Source organism: Ctenopharyngodon idella, chromosome 12, assembly GCF_019924925.1.
Source record: "Ctenopharyngodon idella isolate HZGC_01 chromosome 12, HZGC01, whole genome shotgun sequence".
Taxonomy (NCBI): domain Eukaryota; kingdom Metazoa; phylum Chordata; class Actinopteri; order Cypriniformes; family Xenocyprididae; genus Ctenopharyngodon; species Ctenopharyngodon idella.
Window position 1 is genome coordinate 22511776 of NC_067231.1, and position 25229 is coordinate 22537004.

The 25229-nt window shown below is 36.1% G+C and overlaps 1 protein-coding gene and 1 long non-coding RNA gene across 2 annotated transcripts; one reads left to right on the plus strand and one right to left on the minus strand.

Moving 5' to 3' along the window:
* Positions 1-1136: 1136 nt before the first annotated feature.
* LOC127523878 (uncharacterized) lies at positions 1137-5655 on the minus strand. The gene is made up of 3 exons (XR_007932963.1): positions 4888-5655; positions 4635-4814; positions 1137-2370 (listed from the first exon to the last, which is right to left on the minus strand). It is a non-coding gene; the product is annotated as an uncharacterized LOC127523878 (long non-coding RNA).
* tha1 (threonine aldolase 1) lies at positions 4291-23433 on the plus strand. Its single transcript, XM_051915010.1, has 7 exons — positions 4291-4823; positions 15081-15164; positions 15469-15557; positions 15786-15971; positions 16263-16400; positions 21345-21537; positions 22411-23433. The coding sequence occupies exons 1-7, from the start codon at positions 4577-4579 to the stop codon at positions 22716-22718; spliced, it is 1245 nt and encodes a 414-aa protein (XP_051770970.1). The 5' UTR covers positions 4291-4576; the 3' UTR covers positions 22719-23433.
* The last annotated feature ends 1796 nt before the right edge of the window (positions 23434-25229 follow it).

Genomic DNA, 25229 nt, shown 5'->3' on the forward strand with positions numbered 1-25229 from the left:
CGTTACCACACCAGATCAAATGACAGGCTCGCTTTCACTCTTTATCGCTCTCTCTCAGCCTGTACAAACAAACACACCTGCACACAAACACACACACAACTCGCAATTCCAGTAAAATTACAAAGCGCATCATTTCCCTTCTGATTGTTATGGCAATAATAGCTAGATTAGCAAAAATGGATTAAAGCATGACTCCGAATTACAGTCACCTGTACTCATGAGACATTCAATGCAGTTTCAACAAAACAGCTTGTGACATGTGATCCTTCCAGCTTTTACTGGAATACCTGCTGCAGGATTCCATGCTGTACCAGGAAGGAAGTGAAGGTTTGGAAAAAAAAACCACAACGTAAACATCATAAAAGAATAGTTTGTTAGAATAGAAGAGGCGAAAGTTAAATTAGTATGTTGGTGCTTTGGTTTTACTGGTAGTAAGTAACATGATATAGTGTGAATACGAGTACAACTAGTAAAGTGGGACGCTTAAGCATATCATCTTGTGTATATATTCTCATGTACAATTAATCCTGAACTAGTATGGGATGACATTATTTGGATCATATATTTAAAACATTGATCAGAAAGTGTTAAAAAATAAAAAATAAATAAATACATACATACAAAAAATAAATAAATACATACATACATACATACATACACAGTAAAAATCAATGTAATTTTAACTGTAAAAGACCGTAAAAATGTATGTATGTATATATATATATATATGTATATGTATATATACATGTATATATACACATTGTAAATTTAAACCTAAAATGTTATTACTATATTTTTACTGTAAACTTCACACATTTTTTATACAGTGTAGGAAATCTTTATTTTCATAGCTAAAATAGTTACATACACAGTAAAAAATGAATGTAATTTTAACAGTAAATATATGTCTGTTATATGTATGTCAATAATATATATATATATATATATATATATATATATATATATATAATGTGTGTGTGTGTGTATATATATGTGTGTACATACACTGTAAATTTAAGTTAATTCTGTGAAACATAAAATGCTGTTATCAGATTTGTACTGTAAATTTCACACATTTTTTATACAGTGTAGGAAATCTTTATTTTACAGTCCTTTATATTGTAAACAAAAATTGGTCGGAACAGGGGCAATTTTACAGAGACTGAATGAAAACTAACCAAAATATCCTCTTAGCTTAAGGACATAAATCTATATTTTTAATAAAAATCATGCAAAATAAAAGTTTCATGGTCAGTAAGTAATATGTACAATGTGTGCATACGTGGACAAAGCACTTTAGGACACAATAGCGGGAAACAAAAGGGCCAATTGTTTTGAATCCAAGTGGAATCTGAACCAGATCTTCTGGTTTTGGTGTTCCACTTGACCAGCACGTCCAGCATGTTTTTGTCTGTTTTGCTGTAAATGCCACTAAAATAGAGTTCCAGATCCAGGGCCTGTGATATCATAGTACTGATGATCATGCTAAATACTGTGCTCTATGTTTAGCTACTGCTTCAAACTCAAACCGGGAAATGATGAGCCCTAGGCTGTATCTCCTTTTTAGGTTCAGCGATGTACTTGTTGACAGCTTTATGTCAGGGCCGTAAGGCTGTATATTTAACTAACAATATTAGCTGCATTAAAAAAAAAAAATTTGAATACAAATTGCTTTCTGATGAGGGTTATTATTGTAGACTAAAAATAATGAAGACGAAAACTATTCATTTAATAACATTTTCATAAGACAAAGTGAAAAAAAATAATAAATTAAATAAATGTAGTAGTCACTGAGCATTCATCACATGACAAAATGTATTGATTTAAAAATACTTTTGTAAACTGAAATAAATTAATGCAAAGTAAACTAAAAACTTTTAAAACAAATAACTAATTTAATATAAAAGCACAAATCAATCTTGTTCATGACAGACACTGCTATGAAGTATCCAGGCATCTACTCCAAAAAGGAAACCATTTTCATATTTACATAAATGTCAGCATGCACATAGCAGGGATTATCAGCACTAAACTGAAAATGACCATGAAAACCCCAGAACATGTATATAAAAAGTATGAAATACACAAAAAACTGCTGATCTAAACACTTGCTCTAGTTTTCCTGGGAGAACGTTTTCCCAACCCACTCCACTAGAGTAAATATGCAGCATTTACAATAACATACAGTCTGTGTGTGCATAGTTTTGGTCAGGGAAATATGCAATGCAATCAGCAGGAGAATCTTAGCGTGGTAAAAAAAAAAATAAAAAAATAGAAGAATGAAGGGAACTCTTTCAAACTGACTTCCAGTAAACCCTCCTCTTACTGCAACGGTTTCTCTCACAACAGGGAGCTGTTTCTTCAGACACACTAGAAAAAAAACAAAAATCATATGCAGCTCATTTACGGGCACTAATCCAGCAGCTGCAGTAAAAGACAAATATATAGACACACACACTGATACATTAAGGTAGAACGTGCTGTGTCTAAAACACTAAGACTTTGCGTGTTTATTTAGTACTTTTGAGTGGACACTCTGTGATGACAGATCCATATTTACCGCTATAAATCAATAGATCATCCCATGGAACATTAACAGGGTCCAAACAATCTCCTCATATGTCAAAACTCCTTCTGCTAACCTCAAAGGTTATGTGAACTCAAACTGAGAAGTAATTCAAATATATGGACCGTATGTTTGAATGCATGATGGGAGTCTTCTCGCCACACACAGATCTCTGCTGCATCACTAGTCATGCCCTACAACCAGAGCAGTCTGGCATGGGATGGATGACAAATTCTCTCATTTGAATATAATGTAAGAATCGGGTGCCATCTGGCACACCCTAGTCCTCACCTACCCCCACCATCCTGCCTCTTACTGGAAACCCAGACAGCTGCTCGACTCACTTTCACAACCTCTCCTGACACCTCCCGCAGGGTTTTATTAGAGTCGGCCTGGCAGAGCTCAGCTGCTGGAAATACAGCCAGTAAAGGCCAGGAAACCTCCGCTGCTGACCATATGACATCACTGCAGCGGGTGGACAGGCCTTTCAGGTCTGAGAGGAGCGAGTGTAAATAAGATTGTGTTACTCACAGCACCGAGCATACGAGCACGACACTCGAGTATCAAGCGGAATTAGAAGCCATGCTGACATTCTGGTTGTGATGATATTTTTGATTCGCAATTAGGAGCTATTAATGGGAAATGGATGTTTTAGTGGCCACATATCACAATCAAATAGGGAACATCTTCTATAAGGCATGTAGTCACTCAGCAAACATGCATGTCGTGATTAAATGACATTGCTACACATCTGTAGGCGGATGCAATGTTTTAAAAGTGAAATTGCTTGTGGTTACATATGACCAACAGATATTTTAGAAGCATGATATACAGTCAAGATGTCTAAGATTGCTAAATGTCAATGTCTAAGAATATATATATATATATATATATATATATATATGACATGGTAACACTTTACAATAATTAGTTAACTTGTTACAGTATTTATTAATCTTTGTTACCGTTTGTAACAATGTTCATTGTTAGTTCGTGTTAGCTCATAACAGATCTAACTTCTGATTTTTAATAATGTATTAGTAATGGCAATTATTATTAACTAAGATTACTAAATGCTTTTGAAGTATTTATTATTATTATTAGTTTATGTGTAGTTAACTAATGTTAACATATGGAACCTAATTGTAAAGTGCTGAAGTGTAAAGTCACACTTCAATGTAATTTAATAATGTTATTTCTTTAGATACAAAATATCACAGTATGGCATCTGCAAACAAATGACGCAAGATCTTTTCTCAGAACTAACTTAATTTCCTCAAAGTCATCAAGTTCACACAGGGGTGTAAAGTAACTATTGATGTTGTTTATCACATTAACTTTAAACGTGTTCCACAATTTGATGACTAAAAGAAGTGCTTGTGCTAATAAAATGTTACTTCGTTTGATGTTTTGTTATTTAATGCAATGCTATTTTTGAGTGTGGATTACAGGATAAGGTACTTTTTAAGGTCACTGTGTGATCAGTTGGCTCCATAGCCTACACAGTCTCAAAAAAAGCATTTCAAAAGGAGTCCTACAATGATAATTTCATATAATAGAAGTTGCCTTTTGAAATATACTACTGCTACATAATGCAGCTCAGACACGTTCAAAACCACAAACTGCTCAAGTACTACAGAGCTAAAATGTTAGACATGAGCGCCCACAAGTGGACAAAGTGAGTATAACTTTAGTCAACTCTGTAAATGCAGACATACTGTCTTTTTCAATACGGGCCATTTTTTTTTTTTTTTTACCAGGGTCAATATTACAACTCAAACTGTACACTGGAACTGGTTACTTTCTGGAGATTAAACAACCTGGACTAATGTAGTTTTGAGAAGATTACTGTAAACTGATCGATATCAGAGAGTTCCATTATTAATGTCTGGAAGCTTAAGGCCGTTTACATAAATGATTATCGAACACAGTACCAAAGTTCAGAGAGGTCCTGTGAATTGATGCCCTATTGCAGAATACGCTGTTACATTACAGTGCAAAGAAGAAGACATGAGCTCCAGAACAGTTATGGTTCCAGCTCGTTTAGTCCGTCATTGCTTACACAAACCTCGTAGTGTTTGTTGCGTGGATCCGGTGCGGCTGTACTATGGGTCCCCGCAGGCGGCTACGGGATCAGCTGTTCGCACTGTGGACCTCCGCAGCGATACCGTCACCAAACCCGGAGCAGCCATGCGCCAAGCCATAGCAGAGGCAGAGGTCGGAGACGATGTGTTCGGAGAAGACCCTACTGTTAATGGTTGGTTAGATGTTAACACACAGTCACTTTTCTGTGCTTCTGTTTGGGCAGACTGTATTCTTACAATTTAAGAGGTTCCAGACGTGTTTCATTGGGATTCATCTGTTAAAAGCATAAAAACAGATGTTATTGACGTCACATAGCTCCTCAATGGTCTGTACTCCTACTCGCTGTTTCTGTAATGGCCACGAGAGGGCGCTCACATCCGTCAGGGCTCGATATGAGGGGGGAAGCGGGGGGATGGCATCCCACTTTTTGAAAAAAATGACAAAAATCATCCCCTCTGTAAAGCCACCATCCCCTTTAGATTAACAGTGTTATGCATTATGTAAATCTTATCATATAAACGAAATTTTAAAATTAACAAACTATAACAGCGATTGACCAATCAGAACTCAGTATTGTAACGCGCTGCGCACAGTCTCGCCAGAGCTCTGATTCAAGCCGAAGTCCTTTTCAAGGAAAGTCTGTTCACTCGGCGGCCATGTTTGCAACGCTTCAAAACAACCAAAATAACTTCTGTGATGTCGTGATCTCGAGATAACAAGAAAATTAAGACTACAGAAGCCCTAAAATGCCATGGAAATCAAGATAGAAAAAAAAAACACAATCCATGGCCTTCAGAAAATAACTCGTGACCACGAGATAGTAAAAATAATAACAATACATTGCTTTTTAGGGCTTCCGTAGTAAACTACAATGACAAACACAGATATGAGCAATCAGTCTATGAATCTCAACGATGGTGACAACAAAATATTCAGACAAGATCAACTCTGGACATCACAAAAGGCTACTAAAAGACAGAACAAAAACCACAGCAAAAATAAAAGCAAATGTGATGCATTTGGGAGTTTTGTACTACTGTTCCCAGCATGCATTGCGGCATGACACTTTTGATTGTCACCTTTGTTAAGATTCATGTGCTGATTCTTAATGTCTTTGTGTGTCATCTTAGAATAATTATTGTGTAGTTTTTTTTTAATTTCTGATCTTTTTGTTCCATTATGTCATTTCAGTGACGGTCAGTTTCATTTAGCTATGAGATCTTAATGCCAGTAAGTTTCGTTCCTTTATGAGACCTCAATGACTGACAGTTTTGTTTCATTATGAGATTTCAATGACGGTTGGTTTTGTTCCTTTACAAGATTTCAATGATGGTTGGTTTTGTTCCTTTACAAGATTTTATTGATGGTTGGTTTTCTACTGTTACAAGATTTCAAAGACAGATTTGTTTTATTATGAGATCTCAATGACAGTAAGTTTTGTTCCTTTATGAGATTTCAGTGATGGTCGGCTTTGTTCGGTTACAAGATTTCAAAGACAGTCAGTTTTGTTTCGTTACGAGTTTTATTAGGAGATTAGTTTTTTAGGATATCTCCATAGCAGTCAGATTTGTTCCTTTACAAGATGTCAATGACAGTCGGTTTTCATTGTCAGTCAGTTTTAATCATTTACAAGACCTCAATATAGTATGTTTTGTTCTTTTACGAGATTTCAATGACGGTCGGTTTTATTCTGGTATGAGATCTCAATGACGGTCGGTTTTGCTGTGTTATGAGATTTCAATGACGGTCGGTTTTGTTCCTCTACGAGATTTTAATAACAACCATTTTTTCCAATACGAAATTTCAGTGACAGTCTGTTTTGTTCGGTTATGAGATTTCAATGACTGTAAGTTTCCAATGATGGTCGATTTTCTTCTGTAACGAGATTTCAAAAACATTTATACAAGATATCAATGACAGTCAGTTTTGTTCCATTACGACATTTCAATGATGGTTGATTTTGTTTCGTTACAAGATGTAATGACGGTTGGTTTTCAGTGTCGGTTTTATTTGGTTACAAGATTTCGATGACAGATCATTTTTTTCCATTACGAGATTTCAATGACAATCAGCTTTGTTCCATTATGAGATTTCAACGACAGTCAACGATTTCAACATCAGTTTTATTTCGTTACAGGAGTTTAATGATGGTTGGTTTTGTTCCTTTATTAGATCTCAATGACAGTCAGTTTTGTTCCTTTACAAGATCTCAATGGTTGACGGCTTTGTATTGTTATGAGATCTCAATGACGGTTGGTTCTGTTCTATTTTGAGATTTCAATGACGGTCTATGTTTTACCTTTTTGAGATTTCAATGATGGTTGGTTTTGTTTGATTTTGCAAAGGAACAAAACCGTCTGTCATTGAAATCTCATAATGAAACAAAACTGACTGTCATTGAGATCTCGTAAAAGAATGAATCTGACTTCACAAGATTTCAGTGACGGTCTGTTTTGTTCCATTACGACATTTCAATTATGGCCAGTTAAGGGAGTTCAATGTTGGACTTTTTTTTCTTTATGAGATCTTTTTTTTTTCTTCAATGAAGGTAGGTTTTGTTCCTTTGTTCCTTTACAAGATTTCAAAGACAGTCGGTTTTGTTTCTTTACCAAATTTCAATGATGGTTGATTTTAGTCCTTACTAGATCTCAATGACAATCAGTTTTGTTCCTTTACAATGGATGACGGTTTTGTTTTGTTATGAGATTTCACTGACGATTGGTTCTGTTCCCCTTCTAGATTTCAATGACGGTCAGTTTTGTTTGGTTATGAAATTTCAATGACTGTTGAATTTAAAACAATTCGAACTGTTGGTTTTGTTTATTTACGAGATTTCAATGATGGTTGGTTTTGTTCTGTTACGAGATTTCAATGATAGTCGTTTTGGTTCGTAACGAGATTTCAATGATGGTAGGTTTTGTTGTGCTACAAGATTTCAATGACTGTTGGTTTTATTCAGTTACGAGATATCAATGACGTCTGTTTTATTCAGTTACGAGATCTTAATGATAGGTCAGTTTTGTTCATTTACGATTTTTCAATGACAGTCGGTTTTCATTGTCAGTTAGTTTTGTTCAGTTACGAGATCTCAATGACGGTCGATTTTATTCGGTTATGAGATTTCAATGAAGGTCGGTTTTATTCGGTTATGACATCTCAATGGCGGTTGGTTTTGCTGAGTCATGAGATTTCAATGATGGTCGGTTTTGTTCCTCTACAAGATTTCAGTGACAACTGTCTTTTCAATGACAGCTGAGTTCGAAACGATTCAAACTGTTGGTTTTGTTCAGTTACGAGATTTTCTTTGTTCTTTTATGAGATTTCAAAGACATTAGGTTTTGTTTCGTTACAAGACTTCAATGATGGTCGGTTTTGTTCCTTTAATAGATCTCAATAGCAGTAAGTTTCGTTCCTTTTCAAGATTTCAATGATAGTAAGTTTCGTTACGAGATCTCAGTGACGGTCAGTTTTACTCCTTTACGAGATTTCAATGACAGTTGGTTTTCATTGTCAGTTTTGTTCAGTTACGAGATCTCAATGCAGTATGTTTTGTTCTTTTACGAGATTTTAATAACAGTTGGTTTTGTTTCATTACGAGATTTCAATGACGGTCGGTTTTATTTGGTTATGAGATTTCAATGACAGTTGGTTTTGTTCCTCTAAGAGATTTCAATAATGGCTGTTTTTTCGATGACAGTCGAGTTCGAAATGATTCAAACTGTTGGTTTTGTTCAGATACGAGATCTCAATGATGATCGGTTTTGTTCAATTGCGAGATCTCAATGATGGTGGGTTTTGTTTCTTTGTTTTTTTTTACAATATTTCAAAGACATTTGGTTTTGTTTCGTTATGAGACTTCAATGATGGTCGGTTTTGTTCCTTTAGTAGATCTTAATAGCAGTAAGTTTCGTTCCTTTACGAGATTTCAATGACAGTAAGTTTTGTTTCGTTATGAGATTTCAGTGATGGTCGGTTTTGTTGTGTTACGAGATATCAATGATGGTTGGTTTTATTCGGTTACAAGATTTCAATGACGATCGGTTTTATTCGGTTATGAGATTTCAATGATGGTTGGTTTTGCTCCTCTACGAGATTTCAATAACGGCTGTTTTTTCAATGACAGTCGAGTTCGAAACAATTCAAACTGTTTGTTTTTGTTTAGTTACGAGATTTCTATGATAGTCAGTTTTGTTTAGTTACGAGATCTCAGTGATAGTCGGTTTTGTTCAATTGCGAGATCTCAATGATGATCGATTTTGTTTCTTTGTTCTTTTACAATATTTCAAAGACATTTGGTTTTGTTTCGTTACGAAATTTCAATGATGGTCAGTTTTGTTCCTTTTGTAGGTCTCAATAGCAGTCAGTTTCATTCCTTTACGAGTTATCAATGATGGTCAGTTTTGTTTTGCTTTTACGAGATTTCAAAGACATTTGGTTTTGTTCCTTTACAAGATTTCTATGATGGTCAGTTTTCAATGACGGTTGTTTTGTTTTTTTCTGTTATGAGATTTCAAAGACAGTTTTCTTTCATTACAAGATCAGTTTTGTTCCTTTATGTGAGTTTATGGCAACTGTACTGGGGAGTTGGGCAAAATGTGATGTGCTGTATGGGCTATTTTACACCAGGGTTACATCCTTTATACAGTACAGCTAATTGTAACTGTACTGGGGAGTTAGGATCCACTAAAGTCGGACTCACTGATCTCTCTAACACCTCTTCCCGCAGCTACCCGGTCTCCCATCCAGATAGAGACTGGGCTCAACCCTGCTTAGTTTCTGAGGATGTGCAGGTGAAAGCTTCAGGTTGACTGCTGCAGAGCTTCTCAAGCATCTTTCATCCATAGACCCTCTTACGTAGAAATATAAATCTCAACAATGGTGACATGCTTCATGCCGCATTGCATTTCAATGCATTTGGTTATTCGGTTATGAGATTTCAATTATGGTCGGTTTTGTTTCTTTAGTAGATCTCAATAGCAATCAGTTTTGTTCCTTTACGAGTTCTCAATGACGGTCGGTTTTGTTCCATCGCAAGATTTCTATGATGATCAGTTTTCAATGACGGTCGGTTTTCTTCTGTTACGAGATTTCAATGATGGTCTGTTTTGTTCCTTTATGAGAATTTAATGATGGACGGTTTTGTTCGGTTACGGGATCTCGGTTGGTTTTGTTTGATTACAAGATCTGAATGAAAGTTGATTTTGTTCCGTTATGAGATTTCAGTGATGGTTGATTTTGAAACAGTTCAAACTGTCAGTTTTCTTTGTAAATAATATTTTAAAAAGTATATTCAAATAGAAAACTAACTAACTACCTGCATGGTATGTGAGGTAATGTAGGGATTATTTTTGCCCCAGTGTTACACCCCTTATTTTCTGGGGTTTATTTTAACCCTTTATTCAGTACAGTTTATGGCGACTGTACTGGGGCATTGGGCAGTATGTGATGTGCTGTATGGACTATTTTACACCAGGGTGACACCCTTTATACAGTACAGCTTATTGCAACTGTACTGGGGCATTAGGACCCACTCAGGCAACAGGTTGATCAGACCCGCTGACCTCTCTAACACCTCTTCCCGCAGCTACCCATTCTCCAAGAAGATCTCTCATCCAAATAGAGACAGGGCTCAACCCTGCTTAGCTTCAGTGGGTGTGCAGGTGAAAACTTCAGGTTGACCACTGCAGGGCTTCTCAAGCATCTTTTCAACCATAGACCCTCTTACATAGACATATAAATCTCAACAATGGTGACATGCTTCATGCCACAATGCATTCAATAACACAGTGGTTCCCAACCACGTTCCTGGAATCCCCCAACACTGCACATTTTGCATGTTTCCTTTGTCTGGCACACCCATTTCAGGTCTTGGAGTCTCGACTAATGAGCTGATGATCTGAAACTAAAAGTTACTAATGGGGGTTTTATTTACAAATGTTTATATGGAGAAGACATAATTGGCAAAAGTATGAGGATTATTATTATGGGGATAATTAGACATACTGCTCTGATTGTTCTGTCATTTCTTAATTGCTTACTCCTTGGTAAATAATTTCAAAGAGACTTTATTAAATCCTAAAGTGCAGTGTTATTTTAATTTTTTTTCATATTGTTAGGAAACAATCTCAATCTTTTTCCCCACAAAATTATGCATTTAGTTGACAGAACATCTTAAATGTGAAAAAACTGTGAATTCAATTTAACACAGTGGTGATGAAATTGAGCTGTGAAATGAGCAAACCTGCAGTATATTCACAATGAAATGTTTTAGTTCTAAGCTTTCCATAACAATTAAAATGTTTAAATTTGAATGACATTTATTTAGTGGCTAAAATAATAGACCACATAGTACTTTGCATATCTGTAATATCAAAGATGAAAATAAATAATGAGAGTATTTTAATTTTTAATAAAAAAGAGCAACTGATTCTGTGTTGAAATTTTATTCACAAATAAGAAGTCATGACATATATAATTAGCAAAAACACTTTTATTTAAACACACACATTAACACACACCTGACCGGCGTGAAAGAAGGCGGAGCCTCAGTGCACACCTCCTGTCACTGACCAGGTGTTGTGCAGCTGGCGCGAACTTTTCCTGACAGTTTCGAACTCTCACAACGAACTTCGATTTAGCCTGATTTTGTTCGAAATGACGTCACATCAGTTCGTTCTTCGATTTCGTTTGAAGTATATCGGAGCTTTAACAGTTCCAGCTCGTTTAGTCCGTCATTGCTCACACAAACCTAATGTTCGGCTGTACTGTGGGTCCCCGCAGGCGGCTACGGGATCAGGTGTTCGCACCGTGGACCTCCGCAGCGACACCGTCACCAAACCCGGAGCATCCATGCGTCGAACCATGGCAGAGGCAGAGAACGGAGACGATGTGTTCAAAGATGACCCTACTGTTGATGGTCGGTTAGAAGTTTACACGGAGTCACTTTTGTGCGCTTCTGTTTAGGCAGACGCTATTGTGACAATTTAAGAGGTTCCAGACGTGTTTAATTGCGATTCATCTGTTAAAAGCATAAAACAGATGTTATAGACCAGTGTTTCTCAACTAGTGGGTCGCGGAGTGCCTGCGGTCAGATGATATGTCAGTGTCATTATTCTAACGTTATTTTCGTAGCTTGTTACGAAGCAGAAAGTCTCTCACCCTCTCTGTCCTGTCTTGTCAGACGTTGTAGTGTGCTAGTAGGGCGCACCCGCGCTCCTTTCAGTTGCACATGCAAATTGTCAATTAGTAGTCATGAAATATATCACTTCATATATAAAGCGCAAGAGAAACTACGAGCATACAACGTTACGTTTTCAATTAGTAGTCATGAAATAAAAGTACCAATGAATCACGTAACTGGTATGTCATGTGGTAGCTGGGAAGGATTTGCATGCAGGTATGATGTTTATCCTATGGTGGTGTTCCTCCAATTCTAAGCACGCTGTCGTCCAGCCTCCTCTTAAAAAGCCTGGCTTAGATCTTACAGATCAAAATCATTTTCGGCCAAAATCTAGGCTACCATTTTATCTAAAATGTTACAAAAAATAGTTTTTAGTCAGCTTACTTCATTTTTAACTAAAAAAGATACTTTTGATAAATTTCAATCTGGTTTAAATCAGGTCACAGCGCAGAGTCAGCTGACTGACTGACTCGGGTCGCAGTGTTGCCTTAGTTTTGCTCGATTTTAGCTCAGCATTTGATACGAATGATCATTTCTTTTGAGTTGAATGTTTACAACAGTAGTGGACATCCAAGGAACTGCTCTAAGCTGGTTTGCCTCTTAATTTCAAAATTTTCACCTTTTCTGTTAAAATTGGAAACTTTTCCTCATCAATAGCTTCTATCACATGTGTAAAATCAAATGTAAAATGCTGGATGAAAAATAACTTTCTTTAGTTAAATGAGAAAAAGACAGGAATTATTATATTTGGCCCTAGTAGCTGTGCAAATAATATAGAAACATATCTAGGTCCTCTGTCATCCAATATGAATACATTTGTTAAGAATCTGGGTCTTTGACACAGAATTAAAGTTTCAGTTGTGAAGAATAGTTTCTTTCAATTGCAAAATATATCGCTAAACTCAAATCTTATTCCTTAGTCACGCTTAAAAAGTAAAGGAGATTGCGCTTGTGGAATGGTTTACCTTTGTCTATCAGATCGTCTACCTCTGTAAACGTTTAAAACTCGTCTTAAGACGTATTTGTTTGACGAGGCCTTTGCTACTTTGTAAGGACCATTAGGTTTGGATTAGAAGTTTATATTATTATCTTTCTCGTTTATATGGTATTATCTCTTTCCCCCTATCTTATTGTGTTTTATATTGTACTATTTCTTTCCTTGTATTTTTTGTGTTTTATCTATTCTCTTTGAAATTGTACAGCACTTTGGTACACTTTTTTTTTTTTTTTTTAAGGTGTTTTATAAAAATATTTGGTATTGATATTCATCAGGAGCAGTGTCCATGTTTCATTAATGGTTCATGCTAGTATTGTATATATACACAATGTTTGTTTCTGTAACCCAAAAATGACACTTAATTTTCACTTTGTGTTATTTTGTATATTTTTAAATTACTGTGGTGGCTCATGCCAACCTACCAACTGTTTTGTATTAACAAAAACTAGTTTGGGACTGCTATTTAATTTAACTTACCTTATAGGGTAATAGTTTATAACTATTTATTCATCAGTAGACATATTCATACAATTTATGTGTATGTCAAAGGGTTACTTCACCCAAAAATGAAAATTCAGTCATTAATTACTCACCCTCATGTCGTTCCACACCCGTAAGACCTTCGTTCATCTTCAGAACACAAATTAAGATATTTTTGATGAAATCCGAGAAGTATATAATATGACTTGTCTATAGGCAGCAATATAATCAACACTTTTAAGGCCCAAAAAGGTAGTAAAGACATTGTTAAAACAGTCAACGTGACTACAGTGGTTCAACCTTAATTTTATGAAGCGACAAGAATACTTTTTGTGCACAAAAACAAAACAAAAATAACGACTTTTTTCAACAATCTCTTCTCTTCCCTGTCATTATCCTTACGCAGGTCCTGCATTAAGCACAGTGAAGGCTTCCGTGTTGGCTCAGTATTGGCCAAAGCTGCACATGTGAGCAGCACAATGCATGCGTATGATGCTGACGCAGGAGCCGGCGTTCTGACGTCGAACCTGGAAGCGCTGGACGTAAACAACGTATGAGAATGACACAGAAGAGATGATATTGTTGAATGAAGTCATTATTTTTGTTGTGTTTTTGCGCTCACAAAGTATTCTCGTCACTTCATAACATTAAGGTTGAACCACTGCAGTCACGTCGACGGTTTTAACAATGTCTTTAGTACCTTACTACAGTGCGCAACTGATCCGTGGCTGTATATCACAAACACAACATTTACTTATTTTTATTTCAAATCCAAAAGTTGTTACTGAACATGACTTGTCAGCATTGCGATTCTCTTTGTACATAGGCCACACTCGTAAATAGATGTCACGTTTAAATGCATAACGTTTTGTTTAATTCATTACTTTATATTTATATAAAGCACACAGCTGCAGGCGCACTGCCGGACCGCATCCGCGTGCAGTGTGAAAAAAAGACGCACTGCAAACGGAGTATGTGTAAAACAGGCGCTATTGATGTTACAGCTCCCCCTTGGTCTGTATTCTTACCCTCTGTTTCTGTAATGGCCACAAGAGGGCGCTCACATCCGTTAAACCAGTTATACTGTAGAATAAATATGCTACTATAAGAACTACTTTTCTATCTCATGAGCTAATATCAGATTACTCAGCATTACATAACAAGGTGTTAAACACCTTTTTGACTTACTGGTATACTGTTTAGACATACACTGACATTTAAAAGTTTAGGATCTGCAAGATTTTTTTTTAGAAAGAAATGAATACTTTTATTCAACGAGGATAAATTGTTCAAAAGTGACAGTAAAACATTTATTATGTTACAGTAATGCATCAACTAGTGATATTAATATCTGGTGTTATTGCACAGATTTTCTATTACCATCTATGCTGTTTATATACATTTATATTATATGCACACACAACACCAGTCAAAGGTTTTGGAATTCATGTTTCCAGTTAACCTTTGACCCAGAGTTTAATGCTTAGTTATGTAGACTAAGTTATGTATAACTTACTTATGTATTAAAAAACTTTATTATTATTTAAAATGGATGAGTTGGACCGAAAGAAGGCAGGTTTCACCTCATGAAGTTGGACGAGAGAATGCGCAAATATATTATCACACCAAAGGGTGTCTGCTTTGAAGAAGATAAAATATAAGACTTGGATTTATTTTTTTCATAATTTCCATACTTCCATATGTTTTTCATATTCATACAGCATACCTTTATACGTTGTATACATTATATGTTTTTCCCATTCTTTCTGTAGAACTGCAGAAAATAGCTGCTGATATGTTTGGTATGGAAGCAGCTCTATATGTCCCCACAGGAACCATGGGTAACCTGATTGCAGGTGAGATTGCACGATGCTGCCCAGGGCTATTAATAAAAGTTGTTTACAGTTGTCACTTGGTAAAAGCTTAGAGGTAAAATGGACACGTATTTTGCAGTGGCTGTGGTCAGTGTCGCTACATAAAAGCCGTCTCTGGCTATTAAAATCCGATATTTCAAAAATGATTCTGATTTGTGCTTTAGCTCACAGAAATAGCTCACTGTTCAAGGAATTTTGTTCTTGTTAGTGACCAGATGTTGCAGTAATGTACAGCAGTAATGTACACACATGTTGCACTTATTTTTTTTCTTTCTTTCTCTCTCAGTTATGGTTCATTGCAGAGAGAGGGGTGATGAGATGATAGTAGGTGATCTCTCTCATATTCATATTTATGAGCAAGGAGGAAGTGCACAGGTATGAACAAAAGGGGATATATTTGTCTCTTACTTAGGCTTATGTTCTTTGTCTCAGAACATGTAATTGTATTTATTATTCTTGCAGTCCTATATTAATTTAAATGAATCGTTTTGAGAGTTTATTTTTGAAAAAGTCTGAAAGTCTGAAAGTGCCCATAATGAAGAAACATCCATATGTCACATTATCCGTAGGATGAAATATATGTGCTCTTGTTTTTGTTCATAGCTAGCAGGCGTCCATTCTGCAACAGTCACCACCCTTGGCGATGGCACCTTTGACCTAGACCAGCTGATCTCCAAGATCCGTCACGATTACCCTAACCCACACTACCCACGCTCCCGCCTGGTTTGTGTGGAAAACACGCACAATATCCAGGGAGGGCGCGTCCTCCCACTCTCCTTCCTGCAGGAGGTTAGATATTAGTTAAACTTCGGTTCATTAAACGTGTGTGTGAGAGAGAATGTGTTGAGGCAGCCAGACACCTGGGGCTGAACTCTGAACAATGGGACACAATCCCTCCATTTAGTAAATGAGTGATTAAACAAAGACTGATTTATTCAGCACTCTAGCATGAACAGGTTCTGCTTTAGATTTGACAAATGAGGCACATCCACATATTACACTTTTTATTTCATTTGAAAAGATGTAGACGCCTTGAGCATGCATTGAATTTATGTCTATAACTGTTTTTCTTGCTCAAAGCTTCGCTCTGTGGCTGATAAGTTTGGTTTGGCTGTCCATATGGATGGAGCAAGGGTGATGAATGCAGCCGTGGCTCTGGCCGTACAGCCCTCTGTTATACTGCAGCACTGCCACTCTGTCAGTGTGTGTCTGTCCAAGGTAAGCACACTTTTGAGGGTACTCCACAAGGCTCCGGGGGGTAAATAAAGGCCTTCTAAAGCAAAGTGTTTGTGTAAGAAAAATATCCATATTTAACAAGTTAGAAAGTAAAATATCTAGTTTCCACCAGACCACATTTCGTATTCAACTTACGAAGAAAGTGTAAAACTCTCGCAGTTCAAAACGCTTAAACTACGTCCTACGCCTTCTGTTACTGTAGAGTAACTGACGCAACGTCAGTTACGTTTTTTTTTCATAAGTTGAAAGTGGAAGGCGGTCTGGCGAAAGCTAGATATTTTACTTTATAGCTTGTTATATATGGATATTTTTCTTACACAAACGCTTTGCTTCAGAAGGCCTTTATTAACCCCCCAGGAGCCGTGTGGAGTACATTTATAATGGATGGATGCGCTTTCTTGAGCTTCATACTCGTTGGTCCCATTCACTGCCATTATAAAGCTTAGATGCGTCAGGATATTTATTAACATAACTCTGATTGTGTTCATCAGAAAGAAGAAATTCATATACACCAGGGATGGCTTGAGGGTGAATAAAGCTTGGGATAATTTTCATTTTAAAGTGAACTAATACTTCAATATAAGTATAATATGAAGATCAAATATTAATAGGAGGGATGTTAATTCAATAAGTTGATTTAGTACAAATTATTCTTAAAAATATATTACTTTAAATAATAATTTTAAATAATATAAATATTTTATTCATTATTCAAAAGGATTTTTTCATTTAAATTGCATTTAATTTCTGTAGACTGTATATTAAAAAAAAAAAAAATCGGTTCTTTCGAAGTTTGTAATTATTAAAGGATCCTGAAAAAAATTATGATTTTAACAAAAATATTAAGCAGTACAACTGTTCTCAACATTGATAATAATAATAAGTGTTTCTTGAGCACCAAATCAGCATATTAAAATGATTTCTGGAGGATCATGTGACACTGAAGACTGGAGTAATGATGCTGAAAATTCAGCTTTGCCATCACAGGAATAAATTACATTTATAAATATATTAAAATAGAAAACTGTTGTTATTATAGTAATAATACTATTAATATTACTGTCAGGATAACCAGTCACCATGCCTGTTTCCTCTGTGCACTACATTTCCCACAATCCTCCTTGGTAATCACCTGCACGCACTTACAAAAGCCATAAAAGCCAGCACCACACACACTGGCCTTGTCTGGCCTCGTTCTTGCAAATTTGGACTGCTTCTTTGTCCACATTTGGATTGCCTGTATTGCTAATTGCTACTTACCTGCATCTACTTACCTACATCTACAAAACTGGATCATCATCCTGTTCTCCATTCATCTGTGTTCCTGTTTCCCTGGATTCCCCATCTCCCATTCCCCATTCTCATCTTTTCTGCTCCTACAAAGATAAGATACATTAATCATCTGTTTCAGCAATAATCAAGATGTGTGTGGTGCAACTTTGCGGTTTGGACTCATTCACTCTTCCCTCACTCTGGTTGTTTATTCTCTGCATCTGTCCTCATTCATTCTGTCAATAAACTGTTTACATATAATACTCACCTCTCGCCTTTGAGTTTCAATTACTAAGTAATATTACTGTTTTTATTTTATTTTTTAAAACAGTCCTCTTTTAAAAACATAATAAAACATCTTACCAACCTCAAACTTATGAAGGGTAGTGCGTGTATATTTGTTTTGATAATTTTCTGGAATGGCTAGTCTGTATTTCAGCACAATGTAGGTTGTTTTATTGTAGCTGCCGGTAGGCCAATAAAGAGAAAAGAGGAAAACATAATTTGGAAATTGGAATTGTACAGCAAGTGCAGCAACCAATTCACCTAGAACATAGTAGTGAGATTTTCATAATAGGAAAAATGTACTTATTATAAACCAGCAGTAGTTTTCATGCTCCTGGAAGTGCTTTTCTGGGAAAGTTATTTCAGTCATTTTGAACAAAACATCTCCAGGCAGTGAGAGACCATCTATAGAGTTTTCCACCGAAAAACAGTAGAAATCAGTTTAAGTGAGATGCATTGAAAATGACCTTGTTAAAGTCAGTGCTCGTATGGTTTATAACCTGCACCCTGAAGGTGTCTCACGTCCAGATAATCAAGCCTTATTTTTGTTCATATCATAAAACTGTTAATGGTACTTTACTCTGAAAACACACCTGTAATCATATCGTATCATCTGGGATTTGAAATGTCCTCCCTCATTTCTCCCCCGGAATGAACTAAACATCACAAACTCAGATCATCACATACACACAAAATCGATTGAAGAGACCCTGAAGTAAAACCTAATCACTCTCAACTCTCAACAAAATCCTTGGAGTAGATGTCAACAAGCGTATTTGCATTTTAATTACAGACCTTGTTTGCATCTAGCTAGAAACAGGCTACTCTCTGTCACTGAATTTTTCTCTTTTCCTCTCGCTGAAAGACATTAAATGTAATTGAGGCTTATAGACAAAGATCACCCATATGAATATCAAATCACTTCTGCTTGTCCTGACTACAGACGTTTGGGGAAAAAGCAACCATCTAGGTGTCCTTTATAAATGTGTGCCTGAATGCTCATATATTATTATTGTTAATGTGATTTCACCAAGTAGAACATGTTCCTGGATCAACATCCTTGTGACAACCTGAAACAACATTCCAAACACCCAGACAGATTTGAGGGATAGTTTTTAGTTAATGTTGATGCTTACAACAAGGGATAGGGGCTTCTACACCATTCTTATTCACCTGTCATTTCCCTCTCATTTTAGGGATAAATTATGGTTAGGGTTGAATAGTTTGTACATTGTGCAGTATACATCATACTTTATTCACACATGCAAATATGAATATAAGACATGTTAGGGGTTTTCACACCAAATGGGTTTTATTTTGCATGGAGCAAGTCACCTTATAGGAGCCAACATGCTGAGATCACATGACCAGCAAAATTATGTCCTCTCAGTCCCTATGTATATGGTGTGAAAACAACTTTACTAATATAAGTGGATTTCAGGGCTGTGTTGTTATTGTTAACTAAAACTATTAAAATAGGTTTTGTTAATTGAAATCAAGCTAAAATAAAATATTAGATGAAAAACCTAAACTTAAGAAAGTTTTTTGAAATGACTGAAATAAGTTCAAGTACTAAAATTATTAAAACTAAAATAAAAATAAATGAAAGCTAAAAAGACTTAAAAAAAAAAAAATAAAAGTCACAAGCACATAAAAAATACAAAACTTTTAAACAGAACATGAAAACTGAAAACAAAAAGTAAAAGCCAATTTAAAATACTAATAAATACTATAATAGTATATAAATACTACTAAGGGTATGTTTATACATCAACGATGTACTAAAAACAGAAAAGTTTTTCCTTTGAATTTTTTGCATATAGACTACAATGTTGTTAAAACAATCCCCTTTCACATATCACAAAAATGTTGCATTGTGCATGCCAAACCAGTAGTTGCCGATGTAACTTTGTAAAGAAACACTATGCGCCTATAGACTGAACATGCAGTGCGCATGACGTCACCGTTTTCACAAATTCACTTTTTTGTAGTTTACACAGAGATGATAATGGTATCGTTTTCAAAAACTTTCAAAAGTATGTTTTCAGGCCCCCAAAACGCCGTTGTTCTGTAAATGAATGTCCAAAACGCATGAAAAGTTTTCAGTTTTTAGGTTAAAATGGTGTCGTGTAAACTGCCCCTTAAATAACACAGCTTCAGGGAAAAACATAAAATTAATTAAAGCTGCAAGCAGCATTGAAAGGGCCCTTGCACCCGGTGGCCGAAAACAGTGAATAGTGGGCGACATGCATTTAAGTGGGTATGGCAAAGTCATTTTGATGTGCACTTCGACTATAATTTAATATTGCCATGTAGATGTTTTCAGACCAGAGCTATTATCAAACGTGAAGTTTGGAGCAGATCGGACATTGTATGCCTGAGTTACAACAACTTCCAGTTTGGCATTAATAGCATACATTACTTAGCCAAGTGTTGCATGATTTAACGTGTTTCTAGCATGTTTAGTACTTCATGGTATATTTAAATGTGTTTCAGGGAGTGAATTACAGTGTAAAGCATGTCATTTCCTGTTGCCCGCAGGTGGCGCTATGACTAACTGAATATTGGCATGTAGATGTCTTCACGCCAGGACTCTAATGAAACCTGAACTTTGGGGCAGGTCGGACATTGTATGCCTGACTTACAGCAGCTTCCTGTTTCATGGTGAAACATCAAACTTTGTCAGGCCACCCCTTCAGTGAAAACTCAAGATCTTCACAATTTAACGTCGCAAAGGCCTTTAGATTAGACAGACCAAATATGATGTTTATCTGATGAAATTTCTAGAAGGAGTTCATTGAAGTACAAAGTCTGAAAATGGCAAAAACTGCAAAGATTTTGCAGAGAAAAATTCAAAATATCTCACTTCCTGTTGGGTTTTCAGATTTTGCTCCCAGGGACGTTTTTGTAGGTATCGGGCTGTTAGATGTGTCTACCAAATTTCATACTTTTACGTAAAATGTAGCGCGAAGGGTGCTTAATTGAAAATTTTGTGGGTGGCGCTATCGAGCCATTTTGCCAATTCTGAAACCCATATTAGACGTGAATTTTCACCACTTCTGATGCGTGTGCAAAGTTTCATGAGTTTTCGAGCATGTTCAGGCCCTTAAAAACACTTTTTAACACAAAATGTTCTGTGTGAATGACCCTCAGCATATTAAATGCATTAAGGTGGATACTAAGTAAACTTGCATCTATTCAATACAGTAATTCTATCTGAACTGCATTGCACTGCAGTGCATATGTTTTCTTTTAAAGAGTCTCTTTTGTTTTCTCTATTCCTATCTATTGAATTTCATGCAAAGATCTGGAAATCTCACACAATGCAGAAACAAAAAGGCTCATTTGATCTGATTTGCTCTTTGGCAGGGTCTCGGGGCACCTGTAGGCACCATGCTAGGTGGGTCAAAAGATTTCATACAAAGAGCAGTACGTGCCCGCAAAGCACTTGGCGGAGGAATGCGCCAAGTGGGTGTCTTAGCAGCAGCTGGTAAGATTGCCCTGTCAGACATGATTGGCAGACTGGAGGAGGACCACAGGAACGCCAGACGTTTTGCTCAAGGTGACAGAACCCCATAGGTTTTTTTTAACTCTCAGCATGACGCAACACAAGCACTGTAGTCTGTAGATAATGATGCATTACTACAATAGTTAGCCTGTGCGTGAATAGCTTTCATTAAATATTCTTAGACCATAATTATTATAGAAAAAGGAATATATTAGGCATATAAAATACTCCTATTCGCAGTAGCTGAAATTAGTTAATTAGTACCACCGTTTTGTTAGTCATCTAATTATGTTCATTCTCATTTAGCAATAATGCATACTAAACCTGTACGACTGAAAAAAATCAGAAACTTAAAGCGTAACAAAGTCAGAACCGAAGAGATTAGAATAAATAAATAAAAATTCAATGGAATAGTTCACTCAAAAATAAAAGTCATTAGTTCTTAGAAATCCATTTAAAGTTATTTCTTCCAGGGTAGACAAAAGGTGTATTTTTTCTGCTCTTTTCAATACTCATTTCAGAGGGGCGCTGTCAAGTTCCAAAGTGCAAAAAAGATTGTTTTAATGATTCTGTTGACAAATCAGACAGATTCGATCCTTGAGTTCAACTCACTGACTCAGTGAATGCAGCAGTTAACAATTCACTAGATTAAAGTTATGTCAGTGAATAATGACTCAAATGACAGTTTGTTCTTCACACAAAGTAATTGCATGACTCCAGAAGTCTTGAAATATAGTGCATGAGTCATATGGACAACACATGATATTTTATGGTGCTGTTTTGTCCTTTTTGAAGCTTGAAAATTGTAGTCCCCATTCAGTGCCTATTTAAAATTTTATTATCATTTTCAATGTCTCCTTTTGTGTAAATATCCACAGTTCTGTTTTCAAGAGTCTGATGTAATGTCTCTCACCTTCTCTCTTGTAGCGCTGTTACAGTGTGACCCTCCTCTGTACCAAGTGGATCTGAGCACTGTGGAAACCAACATTTTGAGGATCTACTTGCGGGACCGCCAGATGAGCCCAGTGGAGTTCTGCGAGCGGATGGCATCTGTAGATGAAGAGGAGGTGAAGGCTCTGGGACAGGGGGTCCAGGTTCTGATGTTCCCCCATATCGGGGGCACAGTTAGGGCTGTGTGGCATCTGGACATCAGCGAGGAAGACACTCAGCTTGCGATACAGAAGGCTCAGTTTGTGGCCCAAAAGCACAAGCTCAAGTCTATCAGGGCAGCATGAGAACAGCTAATCAAGGGTGTCTTTACTCCGGTCTTTTTGTCTCAGGGACCATTTAAAAACTGTAAAACTGCAAAAACAAGCATGATTATATTAACTTTTTTGCACTCCTGGTTGACAGCCAAGATTCACCCACTTAATTCAGCGGTGAGAGGTATAGTACGCCCACTTAGCGTGTATACACACACATACACACATTTAATGGTTTCTCACAATAAACTATTGTGATTGACATTTGAATCTTGTTTAACTGCATACTTTGAGCACCAGATGCAGTTTAAGGACTTTCAAAAGGATACATTATAGCCAGTTTTTATTGTTTTTATCATTGTGTTATATAAGAGTTCCCCATAAGGATGAGACGCATTCAGTGTAGAGACGGATCGTCATGACGACAAAGCAGAGATTTTCTGCAGTGGATATCACGATGGGCTCAGGGCCACTGTCTAGTCGTGGCTGATAAGAGTGAACTTTATTACTACAGCATGCAGGAGGAATGAAATGACTGAATATACATTTTTTTTTAAACGTTGTATCCCTAAACTGGTTTTAGGCATATAATTTATTCTGTTGCTTATTTGCTGCATTTTTACAGTCCAATAGCCCTAGATGTTTACAGTTAATCCATTGTAAACAGTGACAACCTGTCAAGAAAATGTCTACGTTGTGTCATTCCAAAATTAAAAGGAATAAAAAGTTACATTTTGCTTAAAGATAATTAAGATTAAGACCCATTAAGTTTTTTGTTGTTGTTGTTGCATTTTTTTACTTTATTTTCATGACAGTTGACACATTCTTGTTCTTATATTCTCATTACCGTAATGTAAATATATATATTCTAAGGTATTTATACATCATGGAAGTACAGTGGGCTCCACAAATATTGGCACACTTGGTAAATATGAGCAAAACTGACTGTGAAAATTTCTTAGTCTTTTATTCAAAATATTCACAAAAAACCTAACCTTTAATTGAAGTTAATTCACACAAAATATAAATGGGGAATAAATTACATAAATATGGTTTTCTCCAAAATATGTGTGCCGAAATTATTGGCACCCCTACAAATTCGAATGAGTAAAAATCGAACTGATGTATATTCCCATTCATATGATTTTAAAGTTCAGTTTAATGATCAGGAACACTTAAGTCATGACTTCCTGTTTCACTGGGCTCTCAATATAAAGTGACACAGGCCAAATTCTTATAGTCATCCACCACTGTGGGAAAGACCTGAGAATACAGTAATGAAGTGTGACAAAAGCAGTGGTGTAAAGTGTTTGAGTAGATGTAATTAGTTACCATACTTAAGTATCTTTTTGGCTACTTTGTAGCTGTATTATCAAAGATATTAACTATGTGGTTGCATACTCTCCACTTGATTACATTTTTGACTATGTATATGTACTTTTTACTCCAATACATTTGTGATAAGTAATGCAATTGTTTACATTTTGCATGGCGCCTAACTTTTTCTGCAGTAGTTTTTCTACTACAAAAGAAGTGATATCGGGGCATTGAAGGTACTATATCTTGTGCATTTTGCCCTTACTCATTCAAACTTGTCAACGAAGCTACTTTACGCGAATGTGAGTGCATTAGCAAGTAGTTGCTGAATCGCAGGTGTTTTATATATGAGATGAAGACATGGCTGCAGCTGCTGATGAGGCCGAAACCAGCACGTCCAGTGCAAGTAGGCTTTGACTATTAATTTTACTTTACATTATTTTATTTAGCTGTTATATTGAATAGATCTTTTCGAAGGATATTGATTTACTTATTCTCTTTTTGAGCAGCTTAACTGTAGAGGTTGAAGAGGCGGTTTATGTCAACATTGATTTATTAGAATTTTGAGGTGTTCAGTTTTATTTTGATTTTAGAAAATAAACATGTGATTGCTCTTTATTGGCTCAAATTGAGTTGGACCAACTCAAATTAATTGGCCCAAGTTGAGTTGGACCAACTTGATTTAATTGGCCCAAAACCCAATTTAATTAAGTTGGTCCAACTCAATTTACATGAGTTGGTCCAACTCAATTTAATTGGCCCAAAATCCAATTTAATTAAGTTGGTCCAACGCAATTTACATGAGTTGGTCCAACTCAATTTAATTGGCCCAAAACTCAATTTAATTGAGTTTGTCCAACTCAATTTAATTGAATTTGTCCAACTCAATTTAATTGGCCCAAGACTCAATTTAATTGAGTTGGACCAACTTAATTAAATTAGCCCAAATTGAGTTGGACAAATTTAGTTAAATTGAGTTGGATCAACTTTATTTAAATGGCCCAAAACTCAATTTATGAGTTGGTCCAACTCAATTTAATTGGCCCAAATTGAGTTGGACAAACTCGATTAAATTGGCCCAAATTGAGTTGGACAAACTCAATTAAATGGAGAGTTGGACCAAGTGTGCTGCATGTGGTTGCATAAATACCCTATACAATAGAGTGCATATATGAGTGAAATATCTCATGATGGAAAAATACTGCCTTTATGGAGTGAGCCACGAGG

What these genes read in the sequence shown, in the direction of transcription:
- tha1 (XM_051915010.1), top strand. Translation starts at nt 4,577, where the DNA reads ATGAGCTCCAGAACAGTTATGGTTCCAGCTCGTTTAGTCCGTCATTGC. An exon ending in AGAAGACCCTACTGTTAATG is followed by an intron (nt 4,824 to 15,080) that starts GTTGGTTAGATG and finishes TTCTTTCTGTAG; the next exon opens with AACTGCAGAAAATAGCTGCT. An exon ending in AGCAAGGAGGAAGTGCACAG is followed by an intron (nt 15,558 to 15,785) that starts GTATGAACAAAA and finishes TTTTGTTCATAG; the next exon opens with CTAGCAGGCGTCCATTCTGC.